We start from the raw sequence: 22,029 nt of genomic DNA, 5'->3' as shown, positions 1-22,029 counted from the left end.
CCCTCTTTCTTGTTCCCCTCTGCGTCAGGATTTGGGGAAATGACACCCTTATCCCGCCGCAAATCCCTGCTTAAGGAACCGACTGAGTTGAGAATGCTTAGTATATATTTCGTGTTTATTTGAATGGTGTAGCACTTGATTGAAGGAAGGCTTAGATTTTTGGTGATGAAGAAGTGAAATTTATCCTTATTCTTATCTTCTGTAATTAGCGAAGCAAGTATGTATTTGTTTTGTATCATGTCTAAATCTGCATAGTATGATAGGCGCATATATAATATTCATATATAGAAGGATGGATGGTGGAAATCACCAGCCAAATATAACCATAAGGAACTAGAGAAGTTTTAATGTATTTGTATATAATTTTTTCAGCTTTGATAATGAAGCTAGGCCTTGAAATGTAAGCAGTAATACCATACAAATGCCTGAGATGTCTTCCTTAGGTTCCTTATGGATATATATATATATATATATATATATATATATATATATATATATATATATATATATATATATATATATATATATAACTATATATACAGTGCGTATTTATTTATATATATGAAACAAACACCGTATCATTAACTTCTCAGTAATCAGTAAAAAGACCCACAGCAATACTCTCAGAAAGAGGAAATGTATTTGTGAAAATACATGGACGAAATTCTCTAAGCTCTGTGAATATGTTTGCGAATACATTTCGTCTTTCTAAACAAGAGTATTACTGTGGATCCTTCTAATATATATATATATATATATATATATATATATATATATATATATATATATATATATATATATATATATGTGTGTGTGTGTATATATATATAATATTTTTTCCCAAATTGATGTAGGATTTTCTACAAGTGTAGAATATTAATTTTATCTATTATTAAACCTCTTAGAATCTACGTAAGTCAGTTAAGTGATCATATTTAAATTCATATCGACCTTCTCGTTATCCCTTGCTGTAAAAAATGATGTAATGTTGTTGCACTATCTTAGTACACGTAGTTTGAAAACGCACAACTTGCACCCAAGTGTGCCCCAGTTACTTCCGTCCAATGCATCTGTCATATTAAACAGAAAATTCCTTCTAGCATTTACTCCTTATATCTGTAGAAAGATATCAAGTTTCACGAGTTCCGGAGTGTCTCTGCTCCCGCTCTGTCGTTGTTCTGTATTTGTTTACAAAGTTGACGAGGCTTTTAACTTGCTAAGTCACTCCCGACGAAAAGAAAACAAGTAGAAAATGTGCCTAGTTTTCTGTACAGCGTAAAATCAAGGCCACCGGAAATAGATCTATCTTCCGGTGGTCTCAGTATCATGGTGTATGAGCACCGGCCCATGAAGCTTTAACCACGGCCCGGTGGTGGCCTTTCATATATCGTTTTCAGACGTACGATTATGGATAACTTTAACCTTAAACAAAATAAAAACTACTGAGGCTAGTGGGCTGCAGTTTGGTATGTTTGATGATTGGAGGGTGGATGTAATAATTATTAGCTAATGACAGGTTTTTGAAGACTATATTTCTAGTGTGCGATTTCATCAGCGTTGTTAGAATGGTTTAGATGTTTGCAATTGACTGATAGGTTAAATTATGTTAACTAGTGGTCTCACGAATATATCTTTCAAACGTCCTCAGATTGAAAGGCTGAGGTACAGGGGATTTCCATTACAGCTTCATATTTTCAATATGTTCATGAATGTTTTTCCTTCTTCCTAGAGCAGCTGTACCCGTAGGGGTTAATACCGTCAGTGCACCTCAGGAGGTGCACTGTAGGCACTACTTAAGATTCTTTGCACCTTCCCTTCGGCCCCTAGCTGCAACCCCTTTCGTTCCTTTAACTGTGCCTCGGTTCATATTCTCTTTCTCCTATCTTACTTTCCACCCTCTCCTGAAAACCTTTTGGCAACTGCGAGGTTTTCCTCCTGTTACACCTTTAAAACCTTCTTTACTCTCAATATCCCTTTCAGTGCTAAATGACCTCATAATAATAGGTCACCCAGTGCTTGGCCTTTGGCCTAAATTTTACAAATTCAATCCATATATCATCTGAGTGCTTTTCGCAAGCACTCAAGTGTTTTGTTTACTTGTTTACCGATTTTCCCCAACAACAAAATCTTCCAGTTCAGCTGCAGTGTTTCACCTCTTGCTTATCGTATCACTCGACGAGTCTGGTGTGTGTTGGGGGGGCGGGGGCGGGGGGGACCTCTCTCGCCTTCACCTTAATGCTGGCTGGCCTGGGCTGTTCCTCGCTTAGGTCAGGGCTATGAAAAGAACTGTGATGTCACTCGACTGGTCTGTGCAACCTTTCCATAGTATATATATGTTTTTGTCTGTTTCGTGAGACTCGTGAGACAGAGAGAGAGAGAGGAATTTCAGTCACTAATGAATGTACCTTCAGACTTTTGAAAATCGCTTACTTAAGGTTTTATACGAATGGTAATAGTAAGATTATGAATAATATACATAAGAATACGGTGATGGCACATACAGCCATTCATCTCCATTTGCAGGTGTAGGAGAGAGAGAGAGAGAGAGAGAGAGAGAGAGAGAGAGAGAGAGAGAGAATGAATGAATCTGGATACAATCGGAAAACACCCGAGGTCTTTGCATAAGAGAGAGAGAGAAAACGAATTGTATACAATCTGAAAACACCAGGAGTCTTTGCTGAGAGAGAGAGAGAGAGAGAGAGAGAGAGAGAGAGAGAGAGAGAGAGAGAGAATGAATCTGTGTACAATCCGAAAACACCGGAAGTCTTTGCAGAGAGAGAGAGAGAGAATCAGCCTGTATACAATCCGAAAGCACCAGGAGTCTTTGCTGAGAGAGAGAGAGAGAGAGAGAGAGAATGAATCTGTTTCTACTCAAAAGACCAGTTGATTATAAGTTCACTATTTTTCATGTTTTTGCTTATAAAAACTTGAGAAAATTATATCAACAGAAAGACTTGTAACTCGTCCGTACAACAGCAACATATCTAAGGTGTTAGTCAGCTTCAATAACTTAGATGTTGTGACGCCAGATTTAGTAACTCTAAGTCAATCTATCAATCACGACGGTACTTGCAAGGATATAAAATTACCATTATCAATCCGCAAGCATTTGGTTAATTGGGACAGTTTATGTGATCTATATATATGTATATATATATATATATATATATATATATATATATATATATATATATATACATATATACATACATACACACACACACACACACACATATATATAACATATATATATATATATATATATATATATATATGTATATATATATATATCCATACAGTATATGTCCTGGTTCACAGTCATATATAGGTTCTACCAGTGCAAATGAAATGCGTAAAGTACAATTAACACATGTGTATTTTCCTTAATAGTTACACAGGGCCCTGTTGCTAATACTATGCTACTTAATTAAGCAATTACAGTCGAAAGGTACTCTGAGGTGACACGCCTATCACTGTCTTAAAGACGCACCCCGACCCGTCGATCGCTAAACCCTTACTGATCTTGATTAACTTTTCAGACTGAACTTGCTTAGGTCGTAGACCTCAGCTGATTGGTCTGTTGTAATCGAAAGTAGCCAATAAGGGTCTTCGATGTGTGGCACTCATTTGAATCGCCCACACCAAACCCCAGCGATCGTATGGCGTTCGACGAATCAGCAGTACCTGTTCGTTACTCTCTGATCACAAAGACGTACAAACAACTGGCAGATTTTCTGTTACGTCTCAAACATGAATTTCTATATAAATCAGTTTATATAATTATATATATATATATATATATATATGACCTTGGTAACAGAAAGCTGTTACTAAGCCATGCAAACTTCTCTCTCTCTCTCTCTCTCTCTCTCGGGGAAACATCAGGTACAGAAGTACTTGTAAGGTTCCTTCTACTTCTTTTATGACCTGATTGGGTCATTTGGTAGCGCCCTGGCCTTTCATTGTACAGACTGGGGTTCGATCCCGATGTGAGTCAGAAATGTGTGTGTGTGTGTGTTTGTGTGTATGTATGTGTGTAAACAAAACAGAACTCTTTTTAGACTAAACCTTCGCTTTCAAAAACAATTTTGTTATAAACACTTACGTGTCATTTCAGAATGCCCTTGACGATATTAACTAAAAATCCTTAACAATAACAAATAAAGAAATAACTGAACCTTTCTCAATCATTTGCATTGCATGATTAAATTCTTTCCCCGTCGAAGTTCCCCGAGAGGGCATTTTGGCCCCGGGCACGCCAGGGACGAGTGGAGGAGGGGAGGAGGATGGACTCAGGGGGCGTGGGCAGGGATGGAGGAAGAAGCTCTGTGGTATCTGAGAGAGAGAGAGAGAGAGAGGCCGTGGGCGGTTGGGCAGAAGATGACCGGCCGTCGCCTCTCTCATAATGATACCCGTCAACCAACATAGCCCTGCCTCTCTCTCTCTCTCTCTCTCTCTCTCTCTCTCTCTCTCCTTGAACATCATTATCAGGAATATTTTTAACTCTCTCTCTCTCTCTCTCTCTCTCTCTCTTTGAACATCATTATTAGGAATACTTATAACTCTCTCTCTCTCTCTCTCTCTCTCTCTCTCTCTCTCTCTCTCTCTCTCTCTCTCTCTCTCGATCACTTCTTGAGCATATTTATCAGGATTATAAATAGTTTAGCTCTCTCTCTCTCTCTCTCTCTCTCTCTCTCTCTCTCTCTCTCTCTCTTCTTGAACATTATTATCACGATTAATTTTAGATCTCTCTCTCTCTCTCTCTCTCTCTCTCTCTCTCTCTCTCTCTCTCTCTCTCTCTCTCTCTCTCTCTCTACAGTGTATCTGCAGGTTTAAAGAGAATTACTTTAGCTCTAGCCCTGGTCCAGCTCCGCCAAATCTGGGCAACTGGCAACATCGTTTTCAGCGGTGATCTGATGGCCCTCCTAATTCGGCGTTTCCTTTTCATCTCCCCTGGTACCTGTCGCGACTGTTTGTTTGTTTGTTCGTCGGTGTTTGTGTGATTCTTAAATGTTTTTGCTGCTGACGTCATCTACATATATCCTTATTGTTATTAGTCACCCTCTGTGTTTAATTATAAAGTACTCATTCCACCGAGAGACTCTATATACATACATGGATATTTATGTGCATGTATTGTATATTATTAGCCTCATTTCTTTTATTTTTGTTGTGTCAGATATGTATTTTTGTTGTTATTTTGTAGTTTATATCTGTACTTTTGGATTTCTCTTTCCCTGTTTGGTTTTGCTGGTAAATTTATAATGGAATTTTTTGAAAAGACAATATTAAACAACATAATTCCTCGCAATGTAACACGGCTTCGGTATGTTGACGACATAATTTGTGTATGGCCAGGGAACGAGGATGTAAATAACTTTTTTGCCAAGTTAAATCAATTAGTACCATCAATTAAATTCACTATGGAAATGGAAAATGATGGGTGCTTTGCTTACAGGATATCCTCATACGAAGAAATATTAATGGGTTTAAATAGTTTCTTCCTACGTGCATTTCTATTCGGACAAAGCAACAAGGTTAAGAATTAAAAAATCAGTGTTTTCATCTGTGTTTTAAGAGCCCTGAATCTATATATATATATATATATACCATATATATATATATATATATATATATATATATATATATATATATATATATATATATATATATATATATATATATATATATATATATATATATATGACCCATTCTAGGTCATATAAAGCATCGGGTTCGGTTCGTTAATGAAGTAATGGGACATCTATTAAGCTACAGAGGGGTCCCCCCCCTTTAATGGCTAGTTGATGACTAATGGCAAACAAACCGGTCCTCAACTGCCTTCCTTTCGGGCGCTGTTCCACTTTCGCGCCCGTGGCACCCACTCCCACCTCGAAAGGTGATTGGTCTTTAGAACAAGTATGCCTTCGAAAACCAATCAGGGCACTCGAATACCCACGCCAGCTTTCAACCGTTTTTTTGGGGGGTTAAGTACCCCATTTTATGGCGGTTCAATCTTAGGAGGCGCACACACAAAGAATCAGTTTTAACTGCTCGTGGGATTTCAAATCTCCTCAGGGAAGGCTTTGTTCAAATGAGAACTGTCTTGAATCAGCTCGTGTATATATATATATATATATATATATATATATATATATATATAACTATGTATATATATATATATATATATGCTATAAAACCCATGCCGGAGGTGTTAGCGAAACTCCCTGAAGTCCTTGATCACCAGATCTTGGGCGGTAAACAAACAGGCACTGTGCTGGTTAACGGTCATGTTGGTTAACGGTCATGTTTGGTGCCTAAGGAAACAACACCCCCAAAAGCCGTTGGACCTTTGGCGTCACCGTTGCAGCCACTGGATTGGTCCTCGGGGCCTAGAAGAAGTGGCTGTCCAATAGCAGTCAAGAGTGGAGAAGGCGGGGGAACTGAGGAAAGGTGAGAAGGCCCCAGCGTTGGCGACCTGGGCATGGCACTCCGTAACTTTCCCCCGACGGGCAGAGACGTTTCTGGCGAGCTTGCGTCACGCCTCTCCCACCGCTGCAGCTCGCTACCGTCACGTTTTTACCGTTAGTCAGTAGTAATCCGATTGAAGGTGGGCCCACTGTAAGACTCATTAGATTACACCTCTCTTTTATTAACTAATTCACAGTGTATTATTCTATAACCAACCGCGGAGTGAATGAATTGAAAAACAATGGTGCGGACGAGAGGAACAAGGGCCAAAGGTCCCGACTGTGACAGTGATATGACGGAGTATACCAGTAAGGTCGAAGAGAGTGGAGCGGTCGAAATTTGCCCGGTGCTTAAGGCGGGAATTGGTGGAGGGGACGATGGGGCCTTGTGGAGGGGTCTTGGGATTACTCAAGTTGAAAGGACTTTCCATCAAGGATCTTAAGAACGATTCTGCGTCGTCGGGAATGACGGAGCAACCCCCGAAACCAGGCGTAATTGAACAGGAACCGCCTGTGTGGGAATTACCGGTTCTCGCGTTCCCGGTACCAGACTTTGACAACTCACGGCCCGAGGAAGGTTTTTTATCCATCGAGCGCTTTTTGGAGTGTGTAGAGATCGCGACTAAAAACTGGACAGACTTGCAAAGAATTGCGCTAACCAATCAGAAGATGACTGGAGCCGCTCATCGTTTTTTAAGGGCCTGGGACCACGGCCCGTTCACAAGTTGGGACGATTATAAGCGAAGACTCACCCAACGTTTCGCCCTGAGCGAAAAAGAACGGAGGGAGATGTTATACGCATACTGCCCCTCGATGCGGCACGGAGAAACCATCGCTGCCTACGTTGATCGAATCTCGGCGGATTACGACAGCCTGGAGGCGGCCGCGGACCGGACTGAGGACGGCAGGGACAGATTTTGCAGGGGCGTCCTAGCGAAGACCCTCCCCACACTCGCGCTTTGTATAATCCACGGCAAGGAGGGGCCGTTGCGAGAAAGAGTCCCACTACTGCAAGAGTTCATGACGGCTGTCGAAACAAACGAACGCCGAACACAAGCAGAGGGCGGGGTCCCGGCCTACCCCCCACCCATCAATGCCGCCACCGCCCAAGCAGCGAGACAGAGAAACCGGTGGTCTCGGAGGAACGCTCTCCCAGCCTCTTCCAGCTCCCAGGGAGTTGGCCCCCGTGCCAAGGGACCTAGAGTGGGGAGCGGGGATATGGCCTCGAGGGTCTGCTGGCATTGTTTGGGAAGAGGGCATCTACGCTCAGTGCCCCCTTGAAGGGGCAGAGGCACAACTGCAGATGACATGCGACCGATCGTCTGAACCGGTGGTACTTAGAAGAAGAAGAAGAAGAAGAAGAAGAAGAAGAAGAAGAGTGCCCGCAGTGGCAGCTGTAACAGATAGAGAGGGGGCGAGAGCTGGCGGAAATGGGCCCATTGTAAGATTCATCAAACTATACCTCTCTTTTATTAATTAATAATACACAGTATATTATTTATGCATGTCCCACAGTAGCAGACGAGCCGGTAAGCGGACCCAGCATGGGTCATATCTGGTATTAACATATCTTATATATACATATATATATATGTACATATAATATACATATATATATATATATATATATATATATATATATATATATATATATATATATATACATGATTAATATCCTTTTGTACGTGATTCATTTATCATTACCTGAGTGAAAATAAGGGACGGGGTCTAGGCCTGACCAGGTTGACTTTATTTCCCAAGTCATTGGCTTGGAAATAAAGTAAAACAATCAGATTATACACCCCCGTCTCTTAACCCTATAATATTAATAATGTATTCTCTTCTTATGTATATATATAAACATATATGTATATATGAACACACACATATATATATACATTTACTGTAAATATATGCACACACACATTCATAAGTAAATATAACTTATATGAAACGATTGTACATGTATGCAAGCACCAGTACACACTTCTTGCCCAAGCAAGCAGAATTCTTAAGATTCCTGTCTCATGATGTCACTGGGAAACATTCAATAGAACTCATTATGGAACCGAATGCCGCGCAACTTCATCAGAGATAAGTAAGACGATAAACGTTCCAAGTTGCAAGTGGATTAAGTGGATTAAGGCCTTTGTGTCGTGAAGCGAATATTAATTTAGTGATTTTCAGAGTGAAGAATTTGAGCAGTGTTTAGCGAGTGAATGCTGAGGTTAGGTTGAATTTACTTGTTGGAATATCGTGAGAAAGTGGGTCAGTGAGAAACGGTTGTGGAGCTTGTGGCACTGCAGGTGATCATCTCTGCTGGATGCCATTCCCAATTAATCAGTAGGTCATGTTATTAAATATACTACTGTTTATATATATATATATATATATATATATATATATATATATATATATATATATATATATATATATATATATATATATATATATATATGAATAATTTTAATCTTTACATCACTGCGTGAGATTCATATACAGGCATTAAGCTACAAACGTCCTTTAATATCCAATTCACTTTACCTCGGGAATAATATATTTTCATATATGTTACCCGAAGGGAAATTTTTTTTTAATTGATAATAAGGTCGCCGTCTCGTGGGCTCGAACCACGGAAGAGAAGAACTCAGGACTACAGTGACGCGAGACGGCGAACTTATTATCAATAAAAAATCCTTCAGGTATATGTAATATATTATTGAGTAGAAATGATTAGATGATGAAGGACGTTTATCTTTCTTCTTTCTATATATATATATATATATATATATATATATATATATATATATATATATATATATATATATATATATATATATATATATATATATATATATATATATATATATATATTGTTTGTAAGCTATTTTATTGTAGGCCACTGTTGCTTCCCTTGGATCACCCGTTCTCTCTCTCTCTCTCTCTCTCTCTCTCTCTCTCTCTCTCTCTCTCTCTCTCTCTCTCTCTCTCTCTCTCTCGGTGAGTGAAAGATTCTGCTGTCTTGACAGGTCAGGTCTTTCTAGGTACAAAGACGCATCGGTGTCTTGGTTAAACAAAATCGAAGCATGTAAGATTTTTAAAGAGAGAGAGAGAGAGAGAGAGAGAGAGAGAGAGAGAGAGGAAAGTAACCGAGAGTACTCGTGTACCATACTTTCACTTTCATCTTCCCTCGGCCCGGGGAAACGTGTACCCTGACCATCTCCGCGAGGGGGTGTACACCTTTGAACTTGAGAGAGTTTTCAAGGTCACCGTTCGCGCCTGAAGCTGCTTCCTTCACCCAGACGGTAGGAACTCGGGTGATGACAGATGCGGTATAATGTCAGGCCAGAAGGATTCTTTCGAAGTCCTACTGGGTAGACTCATTAAGAATTGTTTATTATCCTTGCAGGTGAGTTAATTAGATAAACAGTTGAATAACTTAGATAAACAGATGAATAATTAATGAGATCGTTGATTAAAGACGTTGGTAAAGAAGTCAGAATGATTTTCATGGGTGGGTTTGGCGCTTGTTTATTTTAGGCGACTTTGACCTTTGGCTTTGTAACGCCAGATTAATTCGGGTATTCAGATGATTTATTGTCGCGTCTGGTGTTCCGCGTTTTGTTTCTTATAAGTATATATACAGTATGTATTATATATATATGTATATATATAAATATATATATGTATATATATATATATTTATATATGTGTATTATATATGTACACATATATATATAATGTATGTGTGTACACTATAAATGTACACATATCTATATAATACCGTGCATGTACTCAAGTACATGTTAATACTTAGCACATCTGGAGACCCAGGATGTCGCCGGTTAGTCGGGTCATGAATTAATATTCTGTCGATTTGCCATTATGTCAAACTGCCCTTTACCAGAAATCCTTATCTGATCGACTTCGCTGTTCAACTGTCGAATAATCTCCTGGCTGTGGTATTTACTTTTGTAGCTTCAAAATCGATACTTTTGTAGCTTCAAAATCGATACTTTTGTAGCTTCAAAACTGATACTTTTGTAGCTTCCAAATTGATACTTCTGTAGTTTCAAAACTGATACTTTTGTAGTTTCAAAATTGATACTTCTGTAGCTTCAATACTGATACTTTTGTAGTTTCAAAATTGATACTTCTGTAGCTTCAAAACTGATACTTTTGTAGCTTCAAAACTGATACTTTTGTAGCTTCAAAACTGATACTTTTGTAGCTTCAAAATTGTTACTTTTGTAGCTTCAAAATTGATAGTTTTGTAGCTTCAAAACTGATAGTTTTGTTACTTCAAAACTAAATACTTTTGCAGCTTCAAAATTGATACTTTTGTTGCTTCAAGGTGGTACTCTGCTTAAAATTGATACTTTGCACGCTTCAAAAAGGAAAGGTAACTACAGGAATGTATTGAATCTCCTATGGATTATTTAGGTTAATTTGGCCTGATTGCAGTTCTTCCTGTTAGTAATCTTTTATATTTATTGTTTATTTATTTACTTGTATATTATTTTCATTTTTAGCGCAATCATTAATTGTTTCATAATACAAAGGCCTTGTGTCCTTTTATGATTTTTTATTGATCGTCCTTATATAATGGAATATAAAATTTATGCCAAAGACCCAGCGCTAGGACCTATGAGGTCAATCAGCGCTGAGAATAATGTTGAAATAATTGTCAGTAGAGTGTGGAAAGTAAGATGTAGGAAAGGGAATATGAACGGAGGTATAGTGAAAGGAGTGTAAAGGGTTGCAGCGAGGGGCCGAAGGGACTCTGCAAAGAACCTTAAGAAATGCTCAAGGTCTGTATATAACCTTGCCAGTGCCTACAGTGCACCACGTGAGGTGCACTGACGATCAGATTGTCTTAAGAGATGTATACACACATATATATATTGTCAATAGTAATATTTTTTATTTCATTGTGAAGTTTAATATCAACGAAAAACATCTGATGGTTTATAGATTCAGATGTTGTCTAAGAAGCTAATTTTATAGACGGTTGGTAACTGAATATATTATTTATAGATCCCTTATAGTGCAAAAGCACTGGACTATCATGTTATTGTTACAATCGTGTCCGCTAAACTAAGAGATAAATTTGCTTTTATGATTTATCACGTAACTGATGAGATTCTCTTGAGAAGCTTTCTTGCTACAGATCGAGGCTACAAGTCCCCTGAACAAATGCGTACACAAAGATGTTTCTCTCTATTTGCTTTCAAATGAACACCATATTCTTTGGAGGCTTGAATTTCAAGTCAGTGGACCCTGTGGGCTTGCCCCACATGAAAAGGGTTCATCTTCTGAATAATGATAACGATGTACATCCGGTCCACAATAATATTCAGTGGTGAATTATGTTAGACTGAAGAAGAACCCAGGACAGGGTTCGAAAGCTCATGTAACGTTTTTATACAATCAACATAATTCACCACTGAATATTATTGTGGACCTGATATACAGCATATCGCGTTCTCGATCTAGAGGAGAAAGACCTAATGATAATAATAATATACTATAAATAGCATATTAAGTGGAATAAAATATTGAAGTTTACCCCCAAGTGATATTTATCAAAGAAATTCTTGAAAGATTTTTTCTCAGCAACCTTACTTGTTAAACATTTGATAAACTTTGGAAACTAATGATCTGCTGCTCCAGACAATTAATAATTAATAATCTGTTCCATGATTATTATGAAAGATAATTTATTGAAGAGTTTCAGGTCTCATAGGTAGTAGTGATATTTTATTTTCCCAAAAGTCTCTCCTGAATGATGACAACACACCCATTATGTTGTCCTTTGTTTAATTCCTAACACGCCTTCTTTCAGTATTAAGTTCCTTAATGGAAAATTGGAAACAGAAAACTCTCTGTTCAGAAGATGCAACAGCTGCATGTAACTCAGTATAATGGAAAAACATCCATTAGTTCCTTTGTAATTGCCAATATCAGCTCTACGTATCTGCCTCTGAGGAGAAAATTTTTGCACATTTGATGCTAGGCACCCCATTGCCAGTTTACGAGTACTCTAAATACTTTATATAGGAAAATAAAGAAGATATATGATAAAAAATAGAACTGAAGTGCCAAAAAGGCTAGAAAGAGATATACATTTAATAGATAATTTACCTGACTTCTAGGAAGGTGAGTCTTGACTTAGAAATTAGCAAGACACTCGATTACACTGTAGGAATGTGTCTTGGTACATATCCAGATTGCCCTATGGCTAAGATGAGTTGGTCTGCACCGGACTGAGACATGTTCTATGTGGATTGAATTCATGTGATTTTTCTTGCATTGGAGTTTATATTATATATATATATATATATATATATATATATATATATATATATATATATATATATATATATATATATATATATATATATATATATATATATATATACAAGTAATAATATATATATATATATATATATATATATATATATATATATATATATATATATATATATTATAAATAAAATAAGCTCCAATGCAAGAAAAATCGCATGAATTCAATCCACGTACAACATGTCTCAGTCCGGTGCAGACCAACTCATCTTATATTTTTTATATTGGTAATGACGCGTGTATGGAGGTTTTCCCAGAGTATTCTCTCTCTCTCTCTCTCTCTCTCTCTCTCTCTCTCTCTCTCTCTCTCTCTCTCTCTCTCTCTCTCTGATAGAGTTGAAGCCGAGATCTTCCATCTTACATTGCTTTAATCCTTATATGTCTGTGATATTAATAGCCACAGTAAATCTGGACAATTTTTTTTACAATTCTACTTTGGTATGTGTTATTTCGAAATATATAAATATATATATATGTATATGTATACTTTATATATATTATGTATGTATTTATGTGTAACTGCGTACAATTTATTCATAGATTAAGACGCAGTACATTCATCTTTAATATAATCTTTCCTGTGCTTGATCAGTTGAAAAAAAAAAAAAAAAATACCCGCAGGCGCTGAGATGACGAGGCGTTAATAAACATTTGTAAGAATTTATCTTTTTTAATATTTCTCCTATATAATTTTGTTCTGTCTCAAATACTAATAAGTGTGTTGTCTTGATAACGAATCGATTGCATTTATATTTGCTAACTTTACGATTGTAGATAATTAAATATCTGGGTATCTAATCAATTTGGTGATGCTGTAATTATATTCTCCGGTTGGGTTGCTAACAGGAGCTATTCCCTGATAAGATATTTTCAAGATTATTGTAGTTATGTCATTGTTTATCCACGAGTGTTTTCGTGCAAGATTGATGACTTAAGGTTTATACATGTATATTTTTTAAAAGATAACTTATCTTCTGTGCTTTATTCTGAAAGCAGTCCTTGACCCCTTGACACGTGATTTTACTATCAAAGAAAACGATTCCGCGTTCAATTTTTTTTCCGTTATTTTCAAATCGAGAGAGGTACAGGGGACTGTTATAATATGTTCACGTCTTGTTGGTGAGCTGCTCGTAAGGGGATTTATGATTTTGTCCGTCATTTTAGTTTTTTGAAAAGAAAATTATTGTGCCGGTTTTGTCTGTCCGTCCGTAGCTTATTCTGTCCCTTTTCTGTCCGCCCTCAGATCTTAAAAACTACAGAGGCTAGAGGGCTGCAAATTGGTATGTTGATCATCCACCCTCCAATCATCAAACATACCAAATTGCAGCCCTCTAGCCTCAATAGTTTTTATTTTATTTAAGGTTAAGGTTAGCCATAATCGTACGTCTGGCAACGATATAGGATAGGCCACCACCGAGCCATGGTTAAAGTTTCATGGGCCGCGGCTCATACATCATACCGAGACCACCGAAAGACAGATCTATTTCCGGTGGCCTTTATTACACGCTGTAGCGGCTGCACAGAAAACTCGATTGCGCCGAAGAAACTTCGGCGCATTTTTTGCTTGTTAATGTTGTATGAAATTTAGATTAGCAGTCAAAATTTATAGCGTAGTAATTATATTAATTTTTCGAGTCTGAATACCAAATGGAATCTTAATACAATGCCGTGGATATTGTGGTCCTTAGTTAATATTCATATGGTAAAGTTTCTCTCTCTCTCTCTCTCTCTCTCTCTCTCTCTCTCTCTCTCTCTCTCTCTCTCTCTGATGAAAGCACAGTTGCTGTTTGTGGATTAATAATTCTGGAATGACAGTATGACCAATAGTCTCTGTACCTTATAAATGTATTTTCGTATAGTTTGTGTTTAGTTTTAGTTCTCTCTCTCTCTCTCTCTCTCTCTCTCTCTCTCTCTCTCTCTCTCTCTCTCTCTCTCTCCACAGACACACACAAGAAAGCTCGGTTGTTATATATGTATTAATTTATAGATGTATTTATTTTAAGTGTGTTTTTGTTATCACAAAAAGGCAGAACGGATTACTATAGTGCGCTTAACCGCCCCCCCCCCCCTCTCTCTCTCTCTCTCTCTCTCTCTCTCTCTCTCTCTCTCTCTCTCCGGACCCCTATACCAGCCGAGGGCATCTGGTCTCTCTCTATCCTAGGATGTACTGCCTCTCTCTCTCTCTCTCTCTCTCTCTCTCTCTCTCTCTCTCTCTCTCCGCCCACCTGCTTACCAGCCAGGGGCATCTGGTCTCTGCAGGATGTGCTGCCTCTCTCTACTGCCTCTCTCTCTCTCTCTCTCTCTCTCTCTCTCTCTCTCTCTCTCTCTCTCTCTCTCTCTCTCCTCCTGTACCAGCCGAGGGCATCTGGTCTCTCTCTACCCCTCGGATGTCCTGCCTCTCTCTCTCTCTCTCTCTCTCTCTCTCTCTCTCTCTCTCTCTCTCTCTCTCTCTCTCTCTCTAACGAGTCCTGATAACCCGCATCCCCACCCCATGGCCTTAACGGAGCTCTTCTTCTTTTCATGGGACCTTGAGCCTAAATTCCCCCAAAAGGACCTTATCAAAAGGGGAGTTTTATAAACGTCTTTTGAATTCCTCTCAAAGCGCAACCATCAATTTGAGTTGGTGGATACTATCTTAAGAGAAAGGTTAACTCCAACACGGACTCATGAACTTATAGAGGAGTTTTTGTGGGTGACCGCGTATTGTTGGGTTGAGGAGTTTCACTTTGATATTTTTATGTTAGTTTTTCTTGTTTTTCAAAACGTACGTTACCTCAAAATAGAGCTGATGTTGTAAACAGCTCTCGGGATGATTGTGACGAAAGATATATTTCCTTTGATGTTGTAAGCAGCCGTAGGGAAGAATTTGACGAAAGATATAGATGTATTTCTTTTGATTACGTAAACAGCTATCGGGATGATTGTGACGAAAGATATATTTCCTTTGATGTTGTAAGCAGCCGTAGGGAAGATTTTGACGAAAGATATAGATGTATTTCCTTTGATCTTGTAAACAGCTGTGGGGATGATTGTGACGAAAGATATATTTCCTTTGATGTTGTAAACAGCCGCAGGGAAGATTTTGACGAAATATGTTTACATATATTTCCTTTGATCTTGTAAACAGCTGTGGGGATGATTGTGACGAAAGATATATTTCCTTTGATGTTGTAAACAGCCATAGGGAACATTTTGACGAAAGATGTATTTAGATATACAGTAATTCCTTTGACGTTGTAAACATTGTGGGGAAGATTGTGATGAAAGATATATTTCCTTTAATGTAAACAACCGTAGGGAAGATTATAACGAAAGATATGTTTAGATATATTTCCTTTGATGCTGTAAACAGCCGTAGGGAAGATTGTGATGAAAGATATATTTCCTGTGATGTTTTGACGAAAGATATATTTAGATATAATTCCTTTGACGTTGTAAACAGCCGTAGGGAAGATTGTGATGAGATATGTATTTCCTTTGATATTGTCAACAGCTGTAGGGGAGATTGTGATGAGATATACTTTCTTTGATGTTAAAATCTGTAGGAAGATTGTGATGAAAGATATATTTCCTTTGATGTTTTAAACAGCCGTAGGGAAGATTGTGATGAAAGATACATTTACTTTGATGTTGTAAACAGCCTTAGGAAAGATTACAATGAAAAATATATTGCAACGTTCAAACTTCACTGTATCCTGTTAAATCTTTTATTCTTCACCGTAGGCAGATTGAAGTTCCACTTCCAGCATCGTTCCCTGTTCCCTCGTAACAGAAATCCATAGCAGGATTCGGAAATTGCACACGTCAAATACCATTCTCCCCCTTCAGTATTGATAATCACTCTACTAAGGGCAGGGCGTTGCTAGGTTCCAGATAGGTTTTTTGATCTTCCGTTAATAACGATAAGTTTTTGTCTGTTTAACAACTTATAAAGATGTTTGGTAACGTAAAATCGACACATTTTGGTTTCAGAAATGAAAGGCTCTGCAGGTTAGGCTTCACGTTCGGTCTCAGAAATGAAAGGCTTTTTAGGTTAGGCTTCACGTTTGGTCTCAGAAATAAAAACCGTTCAGTACGTGTCGAGCTAGACTGGCGTAGGGTAGGGATGGACGGATTCAAATAATTGGAAAATAGATTACAGTTGTCATAAAAAATGTGGCAGATCCAGTTGCACATTTTTTAAAACTTACTTAAATATTTGTGTCGACTTTCATCTAGTTATTATCTCATTTTTTTTGTAATTATAGCTACCACTCTTGACTTTGATTTATGGTGGTGTTTTCATTTCTTTAATCCTTCAAGAAGATAAGCTCATTGAAAAGCAGAAAAATAGTATAAACAAAACTAGGTCTTATAATAATAATAATAATAATAATAAATAATAATAATAATAATAATAATAATAATAATAATAATAATAATAATATATGATTCATATTTTCGAAGACACACCAACTAAGAGGAATTTGTATAATAATAATAATAATAATAATAATAATAATAATAATAATAATAATAATAATAATAATAACAATAATAATAATACATCACGATTCATACTTTCGAAGCCACACCAACTAAGAGGAATTTGTTAAATATTTCCTACGTCATATTAACAGAAGATTCACATATAATAACTATTATCTGAAGTGTTCGTTATCTTCCCTTGCCAGATCCCTGACAGTGTGACGCTAGGTAACTTTACAATCAATCAATCCCTCGTTTGATTTCATTGGTGAGGCTGAGCGACTGCAACCTTGGAAAACAAATATCTGGTTTCTGTTATATCTTGGTGTGATTTTATGTTGTTGTATAATAAGGTATTTGTTACGAGACAATGCCCGGGATATCACGCCCTCTGGTCAACACAGCGGCGTTGGACTGGGTCATTGTTAGGTAGGGGGGGGAGGGGGAGGGGGTTAAACTTACTATTGTACCTGTTCAGCAGGTCGTGGAAATGGAGTATAGTGTTGTTTCTTTCATACGAAGAGTGATGTTTCTCAAATAAATCCTGGTTCCTTCCCCATTGTTTGTATGGGAAAGTTGCAGTGCCTTGGAAATACTTCTCAAAGGGATGTATTTCTTTGTATGTTTACAATTTGGTAATGTATTAAAAGATATATTTATTTGATTTGTGTATTAATCGGGTGTAAAATGTGTGGTTTCATTTTTTCAAAAATTTATTTTCGTTGCGAGGAAATTTCCGCCAAATGTTTGACTTTTCTTATTCGTGTTACCACTCATAATAATTTCATGCGAGAGAGAGAGAGAGAGAGAGAGAGAGAGAGAGAGAGAGAGAGAGAGAAAAGAGAGAAATGGTGGTATTACAGTTAAGAGAGAGAGAGAGAGAAAGAAAGAAACGGTGGTATTACAGTCAAGAGAGAGAGAGAAAGAAATGTTGGTACTACAGTTGAGAGAGAGAGAGAGAAATGGTGTTAGTATAGTCTAGACTCTAGAGAGAGGGAGAGAGAGAAACGGTGTTATTAAAGTCTAGAGAAAGAGAGAAAGGGAAGTGGTGTTATTTTCTAGAGGAGAGAGAGAGAGAGAGAAACGGTGTTATGACAGCGTAGCCCAAGTCTGCAGAACACCCTATAATATTCGGAGCCATGCTTCGTTCGTTCGGCCCCCATTGTGTTCTGTATGAACCATCAAAGGACATCTCGAGTATTTTTTTTTTATGTTTTTTTAATCGTGTCTCGGAACCTGATACACTTTTCTCCCGACTTGTGTGTTTAAAGAAACATGAGGAGACCTGATTTTATTTATTTATTTATTTATTTATTTATTTTGGAGAGAAGTTTTAGTCAGGTAGAGGATTTCTCAAGGAAGGTTGGTGTCTGTGAGTGCTAGCTTCACAGACAGACAGTCGCAGACACTGATAATTTGTTATCTGAATTGGACTTTCTCTCGTTCTCATTGTACTGAAATATAGTTCAAAGTCCCAAGGGGTTATTTATAGGAATAGTCAAAGTTCAATATATATATATATATATATATATATATATATATATATATATATATATATATATATATATATATATATATATATATATATATATATATATATAATGCAGTTATATAATGAAATAGATGTGAAAGATAATCAAAGGTTCATTTTATCGAACTGTCAAAGTTCAGGGTATATATATATATATATATATATATATATATATATATATATATATATATATATAGAATTATATTACAAAAAGCTCGAATTACAAAAAAATTACCTGAACAGTGTCTATAGCGCTCTCCAGAGAATGTTCTTCACGCGATGTTTGGGGTGAGAATTCCGCTTTGCAATCGTTCTTCTATTTATTTTCCTTCATTTCCTTTCATCTTTATGACACAATAACGTCACTCCTTTGTCGCAACCTGTTATGAAACGACTCGACCTCGAGGAACATTTTCTTTGCGGGGTCATGGGCAAAGAAGAAGAAGAAGAAGAAGAAGAAGAAGTGTTTGTTGATGATGACGCCTGGAATAATTTTGCCAAGTCACCGTGATCGTCATCTCGCGTGTTTTTGTCTACGTCGAGTTTCTTCTGTTTTATTCCCGATGACTCAGAAGATTCCTTGGAATGCTGACGAGGAAGGGAAGAGGAGGTTTCAGACACCTCTGGGTCATATAGTTGCTGTTTGGCATTTTCATCCCAGTAAAATGAGTTTAGGTCAGGTCAGGTCATCTCGGTAAAACAAGATTCGGTCAAGTTAGGTTAGGTCTTTTTCGTGCATTCCTGAAATACATTTTTCATAGACCTGTGATCGATCATTTAAGAGCTAATCACTCAAAAGACGTCACAGAATTAATGGTCAGTAGCGTCCAAGGAAAGCTATCGAGCTCTGAGTCGATGGAAGAAATTACACAAATTAGAGAATGTTAGGTAGATCAGGTCAGGTCATCTCAGTAAAACAAGATTAGGTAAAGTTAGGTCAGGTCTTTTTCGTGCATTCCTGAAATACATTTTTCATAGACCTGTGATCGATCATTTAAACGCTAATCACTCAAAAGACGTCACAGAATTAATGGTCAGTAGCGTCAAATGAAAGCTATCGAGCTCTGAGTCGATGGAAGAAATTACACAAATTAGAGAATGTTAGGTAGATCAGGTCAGGTCATCTCAGTAAAACAAGATTAGGTAAAGTTAGGTCAGGTCATTTTCGTGCATTCCTGAAGTAAAATTTTCATAGACCTGTGATCGATCATTTAAGAGCTAAACAGTTAAAATACGTCACAGAATTAATGGTCAGTAGCGTCAAATGAAAGCTGTCGAGTTCTGAGTCGACGGAGAAGATTGCACAAATTAGAACATATTAGGCAATTCTATGTTCAATTCAACAGTTGAAGCACAATAAAATGAGGAATATAAGAATGTTCACTACTTAAACCTAATAATCTTAAAGTAACTTAAAAACCTTAAACAGAATTAACAATTTCTGCCGAGCCACTTAAACATTCTTCAAGGACTGTCTCTTATCACACACAAGCAAGCAGCCAAGCACACGTGATAAGAAAGCACATGCCCACTTATAATACGCATAAAACAGGCACTTGGACCATTCAGATGAGGCCCACTTGGGTACACAGTCATAATTTACTTTGTTTGCCATGATTATGCTAACCACGTCCCCTGGTGCTTTGCAATTCAAGTTCATGAGAAGGAGGACCTCTCTCTCTCTCTCTCTCTCTCTCTCTCTCTCTCTCTCTCTCTCTCTGACTCCTGCAGGATTCTCTGGCTTCTTAAGGCTCCTTAGAAACAGGTTTTTCTGATTTTTTTTTTGTCCTTGCCAGGGATTCAATGTTGGGTATCTCTGTTTTTATCTAGTGGGTTTTTTTTCTTCTGTCTGGGCACTTTATGCCCGTAAGGGTTCAAAGGCTCTCGGCTATGTTATTAACCTTTGAAGGTGAGGTGGTACATTAGATTCGAAATTATTTCGAGAATGTTTTTATTGAATTTTTTTTCCATTTTCAATGGAAAGTTTTTCTGACTGATTTATGATAGTGGGATGAAGTTTAATATGGATAATAACAAGTAAAATTGATAGATTTTTCTTCAGAGTGAACTTTCTCAGATAAATAATTTGAAATTTCGAACGTTCAGAAGAAAATGTGAAGGTGACTAAAAGGAATTTTGAGGCCTACTCTAACTCTTGGATATAGAAACTGATTAACTGTATACTTACTTTTCGTACACACGCACACACACACACACACACACACACACACACACACATATATATATATATATATATATATATATATATATATATATATATATATATATATATATATATATATCATCTCCATAATACTCGAGTTTCAAGAGTAATTATAAAACTGAAAATAATGCATGCATACTTATGGTATGTGTACGAGTATATAGACTCAATCAAACGACACTGCAATTATCTACGCTTGAAGTACTTGTACACAGTTGTAAACAACATTCACGATAAACCTATTTCGAAAACGATTCCTTATCAAGATGTATTCCAAGGTCTTCCTATGTTGAAAGTCCTTCCTCTCATCTCCATGCTGTGCATGATAATGTTCAGATAAAGAATAAAAAGAATTACGATGTATCTTTTAATATTCTTATAATAATACCTAGATGCTTATCAGCCACTGTGGGTCGGGGGTTGACACATTGAAAGATTCTTATCAAGGTCAGAAAGGTTTCTGTTGGTTGAGGCATCCGGTGGTCCACACCAATCCCCCCTAGTCATCAAATTTTACCGCACGTACCGGGTGCTTAAGGGCATGGGTTAGTGCTGGCATAAGGCCGACGTAACCTAAACCAGCCGACGACAGGAAGTTATTGCAATGGTGATTTTTCCCAACTTTTGAACATTAGAACATTTTTATTTTTGGGAAATGAAAAAAGTTTAGTAAAGGAGAATTCATGTTCTTTATCCTTCACAAATCTCCACAGGAGTGTAGACCCCGTAGGGGAGTAGTGCCGTCAGTGCACCTCATGCGGTGCACTGTAGGCCCCTAGCTGCAACCCCCTTTCGTTCCTTTTACTGTACCTCCTTTCATATTCTCTTTCTTCCATCTTGCTTTCCACCCTCTACTAACAGTTGATTCATAGTGCAACTGCTTTGAGGTTTTCCTCCTGTTACACCTTTCGAACCTTTTACTGTCATTTTCCGTTTCCGCGCTGAATGACCTCATAGGTTCCCAGTGCTTG

The 22,029-nt window shown here is 37.5% G+C and overlaps 1 protein-coding gene across 5 annotated transcripts in view; it reads left to right on the top strand.

Moving 5' to 3' along the window:
• LOC136827029 (adenosine deaminase-like) overlaps positions 1–22,029 on the top strand; it is an 87,477-nt gene that overhangs the window by 47,921 nt on the left and 17,527 nt on the right. For 3 of the 5 annotated variants that reach the window (XM_067084718.1, XM_067084719.1, XM_067084720.1), the window contains exon 1: positions 6,517–7,911. The exons of 1 other annotated variant lie outside the window; for it this stretch is intronic. In XM_067084718.1, the coding sequence (XP_066940819.1) occupies positions 7,564–7,911 (348 nt within the window). In that variant the 5' untranslated portion in view covers positions 6,517–7,563. Of the gene's footprint in view, positions 1–6,516; positions 7,912–9,792; positions 9,880–22,029 lie in introns of those variants that run through there. One more of the 5 variants, XM_067084721.1, reaches the window with a different exon arrangement.

The sequence above is a fragment of the Macrobrachium rosenbergii genome, chromosome 41 (genome assembly GCF_040412425.1).
Source record: "Macrobrachium rosenbergii isolate ZJJX-2024 chromosome 41, ASM4041242v1, whole genome shotgun sequence".
Taxonomy (NCBI): domain Eukaryota; kingdom Metazoa; phylum Arthropoda; class Malacostraca; order Decapoda; family Palaemonidae; genus Macrobrachium; species Macrobrachium rosenbergii.
Note: the sequence above shows the minus strand (reverse complement) of the source record. Positions and strands in the feature narration are given on the sequence as shown.